Consider the following 14,883-nt stretch of genomic DNA (forward strand, 5'->3'; position numbering starts at 1 on the left):
CGCTTAAGGTAGCTTGCTGAAAAAGTCAAATAGAGAGGAGTGATGTTGCTGGGAATATGAATGAAGCCTAACGTTTGTGGAGAAACGCTGTTGTAATTTTAGTAGTTTTACGACTTGATTTCTGAAAGTTGTGCGTTATCTTTGAGCCGGTGTGTTTAATCCATAGTTAGTTATTTTTGTTGATGTAAGGATGCGTGTGAATGTGCGCATGTGTGGATGTGTGCTGATGTGTCGTGTAGGCATGTTGGTTTCTGCGTCACTGGGTTTTGTTTCTGCAAGGAAAAGTCTGACCCGATTTTCAGGCCATCTTGCTGTTGCAAGTACTTGTGATTTAGACAAGTTAATTTGTGTGTTTCTTCATTCTTTGCTTTTGTGTGCATGCATGTATGAATGTTGCTTGTAGGTTGTGCTAGCACATGTCCATGTTGCTGATGTTTAGGATATATACAATGGAGGGTTTGACAGTTTGTGCACGTTGTTCTCTGTAAATTACATCACTTCCTTTCTCTAAGGCCAATAAACGGATTAAATTGTTACAGCTGAGCCAATGGAACAACGGCATAGCCATGCAAACATCTCCCCTGTCACAATAGCTGCACTGATGGGTGCTGCCCTGTTAAGAATGAAATTATAGTAAGTTGGATAGTCATGCCAAGGGAAAGTGAAATTGTCACATAGCTTGTGACCCTGTGATATGTCGTTTACACTTGCGGCATTCAAAACAGTTCAGATTTTGCTTGAGATCCATTTACTCTGTTACCGACATCCCTGCACATCCCTCTGATATCACCCACGGTGTGGACGCTTGACACAAAGCTATTTAACTGTATCACCAAGGCTTACTGTCCTCACTAGGTTTACATGGTTTCGTATTTGTTGTGTATATTGTAGTTAGTTTTATGGCTAACCGATAACGTAGGTTGTTGGAGTTCTAAATTCTCGTTACCAGTAAAAATCTTAACGAGTCATGATATCCGCACTCGCCCAATCACAATTCCACAAGGCATGTGGGCTCCCCCTGTTGTCATGGATACGGCCTTTTGAGAGGAGCCATTTCCCCTGCTCTTCTGTTTTCTGTCTTTCTGTTTTGCCTTTTTTTTCTTTCCTCTTGAACTCTCCCCATCGTTCTCTCACCGCCTTTCAGTGCCCAACTTCCTCTCCTCTCTTTTTATTTGTCTTTTGGTGATGTTCTTATTCTTTTTTGGTTTGTTTGGACACGCCCTTCTAGCTCAACAAAGGCAGATTATACTCGTATGCTAATAACGTTAATGCCACGAGTTTAGACACTGAGCCCTTTCATGTCCTGCTAGTGGGATCAGCATTCGTAATGTTGACAGCCCCTAGTTTAGTAATGAGGTCATGCTCTCACCCTCTCTGTCTCTCTGTCTCTCTCTCTCTCTCTCTCTCTCTCTCTCTCTCTCTCTCTCTCTGTGTGTGTGTGTCTGTGTGTGTGTGTGTGTGTGTGTGTGTGTCTCTTTCTTTCTGTATCTGTCTCTGACGCTCACTGTCTGTCTCTCCCCCTCCCTCTCCTTCTCTCTCTCTGCTTCTCTCTCCCCCTCCATCTCCTTCTCTCTCTCTCTCTCTCCCTTCCCCTCTCTCTCCCCCTCCATCTCCTTCTCTCTCTCTCTCTCTCTCTCCCTCTCTCTCCCCCTCCATCTCCCTCTCTCTCTGTCCCCTGTCACACACTCAGAAGGCCAGGTCTCATCTGTAGGGGTGTGGTTCCCCATCCCTTCCGTCCCCTTGTTTCTTCTTGCACTCTTCATCCATTCCTCTGTGTGTGTGTGTGTGTGTGTGTGTGTGTGTGTGTGTGTGTGTGTGTGTGTGTGTGTGTGTGTGTGTGTGTGTGTGTGTGTGTGTGTGTGTGTGTGTGCGCGCGCGGGTGTTTCTGTGTGGGTTGGTGGGGGGTTTGGCTTGTCAAGATTGCATTGCTGTGCGGATGCTAATTAGCTTAGCCTCTCCCGACGGAGTGAAACCATTTACATTCGAGAAGCATCCTCCGACCTCCAAGCTTACTGGCTGGTAAAAGATGATGTCATCACTATTCTGATTGGCTGTTCGAACACCTTGTGGAGGAGGGGAGAAAGGGATGATGGGAGGAGGAGGGGGGCTGAGAGAAAGAAGGGAAGAAGGTGAGGCAGAGAGAGAGAGAGCGACTGAATGAGGGGGAAGGTGGCGTCAGGCGGTAGGGTGGTGGTTCCCATGGATCTCACCATGTTCCCTTCGGACTTGGGCTCTGCGAGACCGGCGGTCATGTGAGCGTCTGCTCGGGCTTTGCGTTGGACACGAGCGAGACGGAGGCATGAGGCGTCTCATCTGTAAACGCATCTGTGACTGTGAGTGTTCCTTTGATGAACCAGCACCGCAGCGCGTGTGTATGTGTGTGCGCGAGGGTGTGTGCGTTACCGTGTGCACGTAGTGGCAGTCTGCGTGTGTAACAATCCTGGATGTGAAATAGGGTGTTGCCCAACATCTGTTGCCATGGAGATTTCTCTCTCCCCCCCTCTTCCCAGAGCCTAGTGCGGGCTGTCAGAGCTACTGTGTGTCTGCGTCCTGCTAGCGGTGTGTGTGCCTTGCACAGCCTGTGTGTGGAGGCGTGTGGGTGGATGGGATAGGGTATGTTCTTAGAGATGCTAGCAGTCCTCTTTGTTTAGCTCTGTGGGAATACGAGTGTGGAGTGTTTGATTTGAAACCTTTGATGGGGCTAAGTGCTAGGAGTTGACCACGGCTATTCAGAGTAGCCTCTGTTTTCCATGTAGTTAGCAAGTTTAATACATTTACAAATCAGTTATTATTATCATTATTAAACCCTTTATTGTTTTTTAGTATGTTAGCATATATGTTTAAATGATTCACTTAATTTATTCAGTGCAAGCTATTCAGAAGTCTAGAGTCTATCCGGGACGTCTGACTGAGGAAACGGAGTTATTCCTGCAGGCCCGTTTAGTCACTGCTTTCCTCGTGTGTAATGGAGCTGTATTGTGTCTTAAGGATGTAGTTGATTCACCATAGAGAATCGATATCAAAGCAGGTTTCAGATCCTGGCCTAGGCCGTGTTTGAAGCCGATCACTCTTCCTCTCTCAGATCGCAGCTTCGACGATGACGACTCTGTGGATGGGAGCCGGCCCTCGTCCGCCCAGGCGGCTTTCAAAGTGCCCAAAGTACCCAAGAAGCCCAGCGAATCGGCCAGTAGCTCCAGGAGGTCCAGCGCTACTGGAGCCACCAAGCTGGGTGAGCTGATGCTCACACACACACACACACACACACACACACACACACACACACACACACACACACACACACACAACACACACACACACTGATGAAATGGGAAGACCTTAGCTACTAGCTCAAAGGTCGTAGGTCTTCACATGTGTCCAGAATGTTGTAAATGCATTGGCCGGCAGGAGAGACACCGTAGGACTGTAGTCCTGTAGTGACCCAGAGCACTGGGCCCTTTAACTCCTGGGACCCTCGGCAGGACTCCTAATCCCAGAATGCTCCCAGAATGCTCCAGGGGCCTCATCCTTCAGGCAGAGTATGCCATCTGAGAATTGGCACGCTTTTCATGGTTTGGCATTAGGTCACACCATCTCTATAGTAGTAACCCCATAATCCTGTGTGTTAGTACATTCTTGTACCAGTATATAGTGACTAAACACTGGATATTTTACAGAAGAAACAGATTTCATTCATCAGCTAAATGGACCATATTAACAAATTGGTTTATATTTCCACTGAACTGCCTTTACTTCATTTCAAATAATTGAAAGCTGCACCATGAAAACTCAGTGGCCTATTCCATCTCCTAAAATCCCATTGGCTCCTCAGCTAGCCAGTCACAGCTATGCAACACATGCGGCGTCTTCTGTGACCTTCTGAAATTCAGCATGCATTCAACAAGGTGACCTTATAGAACGTGATACTAACTTAAAATCTGTGTCATTTAAGTGACTCTTTTTCATGCCATATATCTTTCAAGGCTTTTGTCATTTAAGTTTGAATTTTAAATGAGTCTTTCATGACGTTTGAACTCAAACCTGCGCTTTTCCGTGTAAGCACATGTGTGAAGTATGTACAGTTACACTTCTGAAGTGCTCCTCCCGTTATTAAGTACAAATATGACTAAAGGAACCCATGTTGTGGGTTTTCAGGGTGTGTTTCAGGGTGTGACATTCTAAAAACCCATGCAAGCACATCTGAACGGCGTATTTAAAACTTTGCAAAGATAATAGCACTGCCATATGTTTAATTTAATAGGTTTAGGTCTGAGGCCAGACATGACATCAGATTGAACACCAGCTTTTATAATAGTAGCTTTACTAAAATGAGTTCTCTACTTCCAGTAATGTTCCCTGTTGCTTCCTGTAATGTTCCCAGATTAACTGGGTCCCTGTGAGTACACAGAATTTACTGAATCCAGACTTACCGACCTGTCTGATCCGGCATGAGCCGCTTGCTTACGGTTGTCATCTGTACTTCTCGCATCCCAAGTGGAATGCTGTGTTGTTCAGATGATGTGGAGTGTGTGTTCAGTTCTGTTCTAACCTCTGAACCCATGTGCACACGTAGACCCGCTATGTCAGTCTGAAGGGATGCGGATCAGGCGAACCGTGGCGGGACCCTATGGGTCGTGGTCCTGAGACGCACACAGCATTCCCAGTTGGGAAGCGGGAGACTCGCGGACCCATCTGCAGAGCCATGAGCAGCGGTGGGCGGTTGGATCTTAAAGGCCTGCAGGGTGGGGGCGGGGTTCACTCAGCCGGGGGGGGTTGCTGTGGCGAGGGGAGGCGCTCCTCTGACACGTCCAGCACAGGACCAGTGTCTGGGCTGCCAGGTGCTTCCAGAGAAGGTTCTGTGTCCCAGAGAAGGTTCTGTGAGTACTGAGACGAGTTGATGAGTTCACTTGCTGTTGTGAACTAGATGGAAACCTCACAGAGGCAGAACTGTGTCACAGGACTCCAAGCTGTATGTTTAGCCTAATGCTGTTACATTACTGCCAATTAACTTCTAATTTCAGGGGGACCATGATAATTCATGTCAAAGATAGTAATGCTTCTGTACAGTGTTTGTCTATATAACGTATACAGCTGTTAATAAACAAAGAAGTTTCTGGATGTCCTGAGCGTCCAACATTGGGTCAGTATGCAGCTCTGGTCGCATTTGAACTCCACTCCGCTTTGCCATATTGCTCTCATTGTGTCCTTGTCATATCGTTATGCTCTCTCACTGAACTAAGCGGAGGTGAAAGGTCACGGCCGGACATTTCTCCCGCCCCCGTCTGGCTCTCGTGTGGAATGCTCGGCCGTGTCTGAAGGTCGGGGTGCAGGACTCCCTTTCCAGCCCATGTTTTATGATTTCCCGTGTGCTGTGAAGCCGCCCTCGAGTGGCTTGGCATTGGTGACATTAGACCTGCGCGTTGGGGCCGTGTTCCTCAGAGCGTCGCCCCCTGGCTGCGTGTTTGGAGGGCACGTGGAGACGGTCGAACGTCAGTGGGGCTGCTTGGCCTGTTTAGCGTCAGCAGGTTTAGCGTGGCCTGACGGTTCTGCTGAGGTGGACTGACGGTTCTGCTGACGTGGACTGGCGGTTCTGCTGACTGCGTCTGCGCTCTTCACTGGAGACCAGCAGCTGTGAGTCCCACCTCACTGGCGTGGCAGGCTGTGGAGGTGCTCACCCTTCAGGGCGTTCCTCACCCCCTCGGGTGGCCCCGCTCAGGCCGACTCGGCCCCGTTCAGCACCTGCTGTGCTTCAGGGGCCTGTGATTGACAGCTCAATTATTGGTAGACAGGATATCCAGACAGGACAGGAAAGTGTGTGTGTGTGTGCGTGCGCGCGTGTGCGTGTGTGTGCTGATGAACTTGCTAGATCTGTTTATAAAAGGCATCAAATGCATGAAAACACAGTGGCAGCCCAGATCAGATTAGAAGGGATTAAGGTCTTTGTTTGGAGACTCCGTGCGATACCCCAGACGTCCTACGTCCTCACTGCAGCAGAGAGATGACGATGACGAGAGTCCTCCATCCCCCACCATCATACAATCAACATACAAAAACAGAGGAAACCCCTCCCTTTGCCTGGGAATGCAGTGGTTTCCATAGGAACAGCTCGGTGTGCTCAGTTGTCATGGAGATTGATGAAATAGTTAGTATTTCTCTCTTAGTTAACATGGGTTTAAAAGGCAGTTTTCTATCGGAGAGAGCCCATGCAATACCACCAACACACATAACTACTACTAATGATGAGATATCTTTGTAAGTGTATGTATATTAATTTAAATGTGTGCGCGCCTGTGTTGTCTGAGCAGCTGTGTCTAAAGAGGGAGCTGGAGCTGTCGATGAGGAAGACTTCATCAAAGCCTTCACAGACGTGCCCAGTGTTCAGGTGAGGCCCATGGTCGCAGCACTTCAGGGGACTTTGTCCTTGTAAAGCCTTTCAGGACAGGCTGTGGCGTGAACCTGAGAGGGGTGTGAGGTGCCGCTCTGTTGCTCTGTAGATCTACTCCGCACGGGATCTGGAGGACAACCTGAACAAGATCCGAGAGATCCTCTCTGACGACAAACACGATTGGGATCAAAGAACTATTGCGGTGAGACTTAGTCACATGCTTTCTGCTCTTGATGCGTTTAGATTGCTATGTACACACACACACACACACACACACACACACACACACACACGCATAGCTGCATGCACACAAAAGCAGCCATGCTGCGTAAACTCTGGCTGTCTAAATATTTGAGCATTTTTGACCCTCGAGGACAGCGGTGGAGAGGTTCCAGGGTGACTTTCACACACCTAGACCCAGAGTCTGTTAGCTCTGAAGGGTTGGCTCTGTAGTTAGCCATTTCTGCGTGAGATACGTTTGTAGCTGCTAGCTCATGGCAACCTGCCCACAGCTCCATCTCCGCAGGAAGCCCCCTACTGTATACCGTCATTCCAATGGCATGTTCTCCCCCCCCAGCTGAAGAAGATTCGCTCCCTGCTGGTGGCAGGCGCCACCACCCACGACTGCTTCTACCAGCACCTGCGGCTGCTGGATGGCGCCTTCAAGCTGTCGGCTAAAGACCTGCGCTCGCAGGTGGTGCGCGAGGCCTGCATCACTGTGGCGTGAGTGGCGGCCGGACTGGCCAATCCCCAGAGAGCTGGGCGGGCACGCTGCTCAGCCCATCAGCACAACTGTCTAATTAGCCTCCTAATTAAGTGTTTGAATGAGCGATAGCTGCAGGGAAAATAAGATGATTTGCTTAAAGTCCAAAGGGAGAAGCAACCTCATGGCCCCTAGGGGTTAAGGATGGTGAATGTCTTGGCCTTTGATAAGCTGGCTATTTGTGTGTCCGTGTGTGTGCGTGTGCGTGCAGGCATCTGTCCACAGTGTTGGGGAATAAGTTTGATCACGGCGCGGAGGCCATCGTCCCTGTGCTGTTTAATCTCATCCCCAACTGTGCTAAAGTGATGGCCACCTCAGGAACCGCAGCCATCCGCATCATCATTCGGGTGAGGCTCTGTGTGTGAGGGGCAGAGTGTGTGTTGGGGACTTCTTAATAAAAACCCACTTTACTTGGTTAATTAGTGTAATGTCAGAATGACTGATTCTCTCTCTCTCTCTCTCTCTCTCTCTCTCTCTCTCTCTGTGTGTGTGTGTGTGTGTGTGTAGCATACACATGTGCCACGCCTCATTCCTCTCATCACAGGGAATTGCACGTCCAAGTCTGTGGCGGTGAGGAGGTGAGATACCAACACCCTTCAAAGCAGAAATCCGCACCACTGCTCAGTTATACCTCACCAAACACCACACACCTGACCCCTCACACACACACCACACACCTGACCCCTCACACACACACCACACACCTGACCCCTCACACACATACACACAACTGACACCGCTTCCTGCTTCTTCTCATCAGACGCTGCTATGGGTTCCTTGACCTGCTGCTACAAGAGTGGCAGACACACTCTCTGGAGAGGTAAAATCTTTTCATCTGCAGTTATAAAAGCTCTTTTACCACGGTGCCTTAGCAGAAAGAGGATATTTTATTTGACTTCATGTCCTTTTGGGTTTTTTCTTTGTCTTGCTCTCACATTTACTCTTGCTTGTTGGTGTCCTGTCCCTCCGTGCCCCATCTCTCCCTCAGGCACGCAGCTGTTTTGGTGGAGAGTATTAAGAAGGGAATCAGAGACGCAGACTCGGAAGCTCGGGTTGAGGCCAGGAAGTGCGTCTGACCCCTCACACACGTACGTTTGACACGAGACCCATTTCCTTTGCCTAATGTGCTGCTATTGATCCGTGTGTCTTTCAGAGCGTACTGGGGGCTCCGCTCACACTTCCCCGGGGAGGCGGAGTCTCTGTATAACTCATTAGAGCCGTCCTATCAGAAGACGCTTCAGTCGTGTCTGAAGAGCTCGGGCAGTGTGGCTTCACTCCCGCAGTCTGACCGCTCCTCCTCCAGCTCCCAGGAGAGCCTGAAGTAAGACATACACACGCACGCACACACACACACACACACACACACACACACACACACACACACACACACCTTCCTGTTACACTGGTAGTTTTTACATCAATGAGGACCATGACCACCCAGAAGTCAATGGTGTGTGTGTGTGTGTGTGTGTGTGTGTGTGAGAGTGAAGGAGACTCAGGAAGCCGTAAGTGTGCTTTTGGGACTGCTGTGTGAGAGAGTATTCTGATCATATGGTTTTTCACCCCTCTAGTCGGCCATTGTCATCAAAGTGGTCAGCTGCTCCAGGCAGAGGTGAGGGCAGTGTGTGTGTGTGTGTATGTTTGTGTGTTTGTATGTATGTGTGTTTGTTAGTTAAGTGGTCACAAAATGTACCAATGTTGATTTTTACATGTTAACGATGTAGATCTTAACATGTGAAACAATCTGATCTATTTAAAGTATAAACACGATCATGTCGTGTGTGTGTGTGTGTGTGTGGGTTCTGATCAGTTCCTGCCAGCTCCAAGTCGTCGGGCTCCCCAGGCTCCCTGCAGCGGTCCCGCAGTGACGTGGACGTCAACGCAGCGGCCGGCGCCAAAGCCAGACACAGTGGGCAGACGGGAGGGGCGGGCCGGCTCACTACAGCCCTGCCCCCGGGCTCCTACGCCTCGCTGGGTACCTACACACACACACACACACACACACTGAGCTCCCGTCCCTACATGAAGACCTGAAGTCGTAGCTCAGCTTAAGCTCCCACGCTCTCGTACCCTGACCAACGCGCTCGCACACAGCTCCCGTTTTCTCACTCTCCGCCCTTCCTACTTAATCCTGATCTTGGCTCGTCACGGAAAGTGGTCCAAAGAATCTCACCCTATTTAATGGTGTGTGTGTGTGTGTGTGTGTGTGTGTGTGTGTGCGTGTGCGCGTGCGTGCCTGCGTGTTTTATGAATGATTTGTGTACACTCTCCTCTCTAACTGGATTGCTGTGCTCCTCTCTCTATCTCTCTCCCCATCTCTCTCAATCTCTCTCTCGCATAAAGATGATGCTTCTGATAAAGATGGTAAGATCATCTGTCCTGTCTGTCCTTGTAAGCGCCCCTCTCTCTCTCTCTCTGTTTGCGTTTCTCGTTTTCTCCTTTCTCTCTCTGACGTCCTTGTGCCTTCATGCTTCCTCCATCATAACCCTCTCTCCTCTTGGAGTCTGACCCCTACATTAGCTGCACACGGTGGTCCACTCTGACATGAAGACACACCAACATGCAGACTTGAACCACTCATTTCAAGACATTGCTCTTGTAGTTTGAACCTCTGTTCCTCACTTTGCTGTAGTAGCTTTTGCCTTTATTTCGGGGTTTTTGTTTTTTTTTTTTTTTGGCAACCAAATATCTCATGACTGTGACCCAGCCATCACCGTGTTTGTGTAATGTTGCTGCTGCTCTCTGCTGGTCAATACTAGTACTGCGGCACTGGCTGGAATTTAGCCTGTGATTGTGATTGTTCAGCTGCTTTCTCAAAAAACTCCAAAAGCATTCCCAATCCCTCATTCTTCTAATAAGCTCCATTATGCATAATTGTCAGTATTTATTTTGTTTCACTAACTCAGGATTGGTCCTAATAGCAGGGAACTTGAGCAATACAAATTCACACGTTCCATGTGCTGGAGTGAGTGAATGAGTGATGAACACAAGGGAATGTGAATTACTTGTCTGGGTGATGCCCCTAGATGTGAAGTACCTGTATGTTTCCAGGGCGACTACGCACCAAGCAACCCTTATCAACACCGACGGGAATAGGCAGTACCCAAGTGGACTCGAGGGGGCGGAGCCGAACAAAGATGGTGTCTCAGTCCCAGCGTAAGTGTATATGTGGAAGGCAAATCACTTGCGGGAAGCTCTCACACACACGCACACCCAACCCAGTACACCGTGGTACACACACACACACACACACACTCACTCTCTCTCCTTAGGTGTTGATATAATGCTGTTACAACACCACACACATCTCTACCCCTACCCTCTACCGCTAACCCTAACCCAACCCAGTCAAATCATACTCAATTCAGTCCATCAGTTCACACACATACACACACACACTGTAACATCGGCTATCTTCAAAAATCTACAAATGTCCGTAAGTGTGCGCACACACACAGCAGCCACTGCCTGCTTCAGCCTCCACTGACTGTGAGGCCGTGTAGAGCCCAGAGTGTGTGTGTGTGTGTAGAACCATCCTGCTTCGGGGTGTAACACGAAGCTCCTTCAACTGTTTCTGTGCCTCTAGGTTCCGACGATTCTGATTGCACGCCAGGTACTCTCGTCTGACGTGTTGGATAGTGTGTTAGTGACTGAGTGTGACTGTGCGTTCAGTTCTGTGCATGCTGTGTGGTATTCACTTGGGTGTGTTGGTGTGAGTCCATTTCTGCCTGCGGGACAATTGAGAACCAAACACACTCTTAAAAACACACAAACTTCAGTGCCATTGTGTGTGCAGTTGACTTTGAACACAGCCTCTAGAACACTGAACCATAGGGATTACAAAACCATTAGGACAGAGGAGAACAACGAAGTGTGTGAGTGTGTGTTAGGAAGTCCATCTCGCTGTTTGTTGTGTGGTCTCACCTTCATGGTGATTGGTCATCGTCACGGCTTACCGTCCCAGTGTGCACCGCTGCCTGGCGTCTCCGCGAGCCGCGCGCGTCTCACACCGCTGCTCATGATTCTGCAGACCGGCGTTTTTATCTCCATATTGTGTCTGCGGTGGAGCGCTCTGACCACCTGCATGTTTCTGTCCCATAACGCGATGCATCTTTTTAATATGCTTTTCCACCTCCTACCCAATGGGCTTTTCCGGGCCCGCCCACTACAATTCTGCCCCATCATTGGCTCAGGATCTCAGTCTGCTACCCCTGTTGGTGGTAAGAGCTTCATATATTCCACTTGGCACTCGTCGTTTGTCTCTAGTTCCCACCTCTCCCTGGGCGTCACCCTCTCACTGTCTGTCCGCTCTGTGCTTGATGGACACACCGACCTTCCCATCAGCCCTCACGTGCTAGAGTGTGTAGCTTCTTTGCTTGGCTCGCACTGCGTGCCTTAATGGTGCTTTATTTATTCATTTATCTGTCTATCTATTTACTTATTTGTTTTTGCATAACCTTTATTTGGTTTATTCTCACAACTGGTGGTTTATAAATGTTGATGGTTTTTTTTTTTTTTGGTAAAGAATTGGAAAGCTGTGATTACTGTTACAGCATAAAGTGTGTAGCAGTTTTTTCCACGTTTGTGTTTCTTTAGCAATAGAAACCATAGCTGCTCTTCACTGGCACCTCATTTTTCCTGCTTGGTGACACTTCATGTTAGACTTTTGTGTCTGTGAGTAGATCGATGTTGAGATCCACCACAACCATTTGGGTTTAATCTTGCCCTAGAATATACAAAGTAAATGGTTCTTTGCTTGCTAAGGGGGTTGAATCAGTGAGTGTTTGAATGAGGCTTTCAGTCATACTCTTGTTACTCTCATCATGGTAGCTCTGTCTGTGCCGTCTGTGCTGTCTGCTGGCATCACTGCTCTACCAGGCGGGCGTGCGGCTCTGGTCTCAGTCTGTTCCGTCTTCCCCTTCTGTGTCCAGCGGGCTCTCGCTCTGGATCCCCGGGCCGTGTGTTGGCCAGCACGGCTTTGAGCATGCTCAGTACGGGCGCCCAGCGGGTCAGCGCCGCTCCCGGCTCACAGCGACGCAGCAGGATCCCACGCAGTCAGGGCTGCAGCCGGGACTCCAGCCCCACGCGCCTGTCTGTGGGTAAGCACCACCCTCTCCACCCACGCGCCCGTCTGTGGGTCAGCACCACCCTCTCCACGATGTCCCTGCCTCAGGATCATGGCTCAGCCAAAACACGATTGTGCTTAATAAAAATGTACCATATGGTTTTCGCGTGTCATTACTTTGTTCCCCTTCCAATGTCAAAAATGATTATTTTAGGTTTCTCAGTGTGGGCGCGAATCGCCGCTTCTGTACTTGATTAGTTGAGTCTGTGCTGGGTGTGCATGCGTGTGTGGGCGGGGCTGTCTGCGACAGAAAATCATGCAGAAAATCATTTTCTTATGAATTCTGAAATCTGCTCTTTCAATCAAAGCGCCATCAAATATCAGCCATGTCTACAATGGATCAAAAGGAGGTACGTTTGTGTCCCCTCTGTCCATCTCCTCCCCATCCTCCATCCCTCCATCCACACGTCCACGCGCTGGCTGGCACAGTGAATTGCGCTCTCTGCTTAGACCATGTTTGCTCTCACATTAACCTCCCCAGTCACTTCATGACACCTGCTCAAACACCGATCTGAAGGTGTTCCTGTGATCTAATGCTGAATCCCAGAAATATAGATGAGATGAAAGGCAGCTGAGACATGAGAACAGAGCTCTGTTGAATCTCCAGATCAGCATTTCCCTTCCATCTTTACCTCTGATTGGTCCCTTCCCCTTCCCTCTTTACCTCTGATTGGTCCCTGTCCCTTCCCTCTTTACCTCTGATTGGTCCCTTTCCGTCCTCTCCTTCCCATCTGTCTTTGACTTCCTATTTACTACTCAGATTGCATGCATGGACTTTGGGTGTACAGTTGTTTAAATTTTTCCCTGATATATCCGTGGTCCAGCAGGTATTGACAGTGGGGCTGTGCTAAGGGGGCGGGGCTTCCTCACTGCTTTGTCCTATATTTCTCATGAACCATCAGGCTCTGGCCTTATTTCACCTGTACTGCATGTGAATCTTATGTCTACACCTTGTCTTTACTTCTCTCTTGTCTGTTCTTTCACCGTTTTACACTTTTGGATCTTCATGTCTCTCCTTGTCCGTGTTCTTTCTCTCTCCTTTGTGTGGCCTCTGTCCTGTTCTTGCCCCGGGCGGGGCAGCGAGGGGTAGTCGTATACCGCGGCCTAGTGTGAGTCAGGGCTGCAGTCGTGAGGCCAGCCGAGAGAGCAGCAGAGACACCAGTCCCGTGCGCTCCTTCACGCCACTCGGTGAGTAGACACGGTATCCGGCACCTTAGAGTCCACCAATCAGTGCGGCCGTGGCACAGGGCCGCCTGGCACGCTCTCGCTGTTTTGATGGGACGACGATGTTTGCAGAATTTGTGGGGTTTAAAATCGTTTGAGTGGGGTTGTGGAGTGCTTGGTATTTGATGGATATGTGTGACTTCATAAGAGTCAAACAAACCGTTGCATCCATTTGAAAGCAGTGGACATGAGACTGGCTTGATTTTCTCTTGCTTAAAAAAAGTTGGTTCCATGGCCCATTAAGGTAGTGAATTCAATGGTTCCAGTTAGAATGCATTCTACAATTGTGCCGTAGTCCAAGTGTAAAGGAACGGTGGTTGTGGTAGAGAAGGTGCAGGTGGGTCTCCGCACTGCTGACATCATTGCTCGCTGCCGCTCTGGATTCGCTTCACGCCATATCGCAGATGCTGAGAGCTGATGGCACAAGCAGCTGTTTGAGATGAAATTCAGCAGTTCCCTGCAAGAGAGGCTGGCAAAAGATGACAAAATTACAATTGACTTTTGAAGAATACTGTTATATGGCACAGTTGCTTAATTTTTGTTATGATTCACTTTAAGCCAATGAATTTTGCATCTACAAGTCAAAAATTGATTTGTAGACCTTTTTCGTTGACCGATCCAATCCGAGTGTTCTCAGATCAAACGATCCCAATGATGATAATGCCATTAAGTACAAACTTAAAAAGTAAAAGTAAAAATACTTTTGCAGTTAATTTTATGCAAGCTAAATTTTCATTTATGTATTATCCTGCATTTCTTACTCGTTTTCAGAAACATCATCTATCAGGTTCACATGTGGACTTTAGTTTGTGTGTATGCTAATCCTAATCAAGCAGAACTGGACTTTTACCTCTTAGCACTGTTGCTGAAAGCACGTGTCACAGAGGTGACTGAGCTGTTTCTGGTGAAGGGTCAGTCACTCGGGCTCTCGCCTCTGGTCTCTAACACTAGCGTGGTTATGCTTGTGTGTGTGTGTGTGTGTGTGTGTGTGTGTGTGTGTGTGTGTGTGTGTGTGTGTGTGTGTGTGTGTGTGTTCCAGCTTCACGGCACTACTCTCGCTCTACTGGTGCTCTCCACGGCCCAGATGCCTTTGGGGCAGCAGGTGAACTGTGATGCCAGGCCTGCTCGAGCCTTAATCATAAGCCGTTCTGTTCCACCTTCTCCATCCCATCACTGTGCTTCTATCAGTTCAGCCTCCATCAGACCTGCATGCTGTATGTTTAGCCTCCATTAGCGCCGTTCTTCCCATGTCCTGGCCGACCACTGGGGTAACGCTCTCCAGCAAACAGCCGTAAATGTCAAAATAGACACGACTGATGAACCCATTGGAAATGGACGTCGGAAGCAATTAGGAGCGAAGAGAATTTGGGGTCAGGGGTCATGGGTCAG

The 14,883-nt window shown here is 49.0% G+C and overlaps 1 protein-coding gene across 29 annotated transcripts in view; it reads left to right on the forward strand.

The window, feature by feature from the left end:
- clasp2 (cytoplasmic linker associated protein 2) overlaps positions 1–14,883 on the forward strand; it is a 47,874-nt gene that overhangs the window by 17,115 nt on the left and 15,876 nt on the right. For 5 of the 29 annotated variants that reach the window (XM_077008894.1, XM_077008897.1, XM_077008898.1 and 2 more), the window contains exons 8-26: positions 3,083–3,229; positions 6,303–6,379; positions 6,492–6,584; positions 6,960–7,105; positions 7,357–7,492; positions 7,653–7,723; positions 7,906–7,965; positions 8,134–8,211; positions 8,299–8,466; positions 8,717–8,757; positions 8,956–9,120; positions 9,489–9,509; positions 10,197–10,301; positions 10,732–10,758; positions 11,339–11,365; positions 12,077–12,244; positions 12,579–12,620; positions 13,351–13,458; positions 14,534–14,596. In XM_077008894.1, the coding sequence (XP_076865009.1) occupies positions 3,083–3,229; positions 6,303–6,379; positions 6,492–6,584; positions 6,960–7,105; positions 7,357–7,492; positions 7,653–7,723; positions 7,906–7,965; positions 8,134–8,211; positions 8,299–8,466; positions 8,717–8,757; positions 8,956–9,120; positions 9,489–9,509; positions 10,197–10,301; positions 10,732–10,758; positions 11,339–11,365; positions 12,077–12,244; positions 12,579–12,620; positions 13,351–13,458; positions 14,534–14,596 (1,743 nt within the window). Of the gene's footprint in view, positions 1–2,154; positions 2,334–3,082; positions 3,230–6,302; positions 6,380–6,491; positions 6,585–6,959; positions 7,106–7,356; positions 7,493–7,652; positions 7,724–7,905; positions 7,966–8,133; positions 8,212–8,298; positions 8,467–8,716; positions 8,758–8,955; positions 9,121–9,488; positions 9,510–10,196; positions 10,302–10,731; positions 10,759–11,338; positions 11,366–12,076; positions 12,245–12,578; positions 12,621–13,350; positions 13,459–14,533; positions 14,597–14,883 lie in introns of those variants that run through there. The other 24 variants (XM_077008904.1, XM_077008907.1, XM_077008909.1 and 21 more) reach the window with 13 other exon arrangements.

The sequence above is a fragment of the Brachyhypopomus gauderio genome, chromosome 6 (assembly GCF_052324685.1).
Source record: "Brachyhypopomus gauderio isolate BG-103 chromosome 6, BGAUD_0.2, whole genome shotgun sequence".
In the NCBI taxonomy this organism is placed as follows: domain Eukaryota; kingdom Metazoa; phylum Chordata; class Actinopteri; order Gymnotiformes; family Hypopomidae; genus Brachyhypopomus; species Brachyhypopomus gauderio.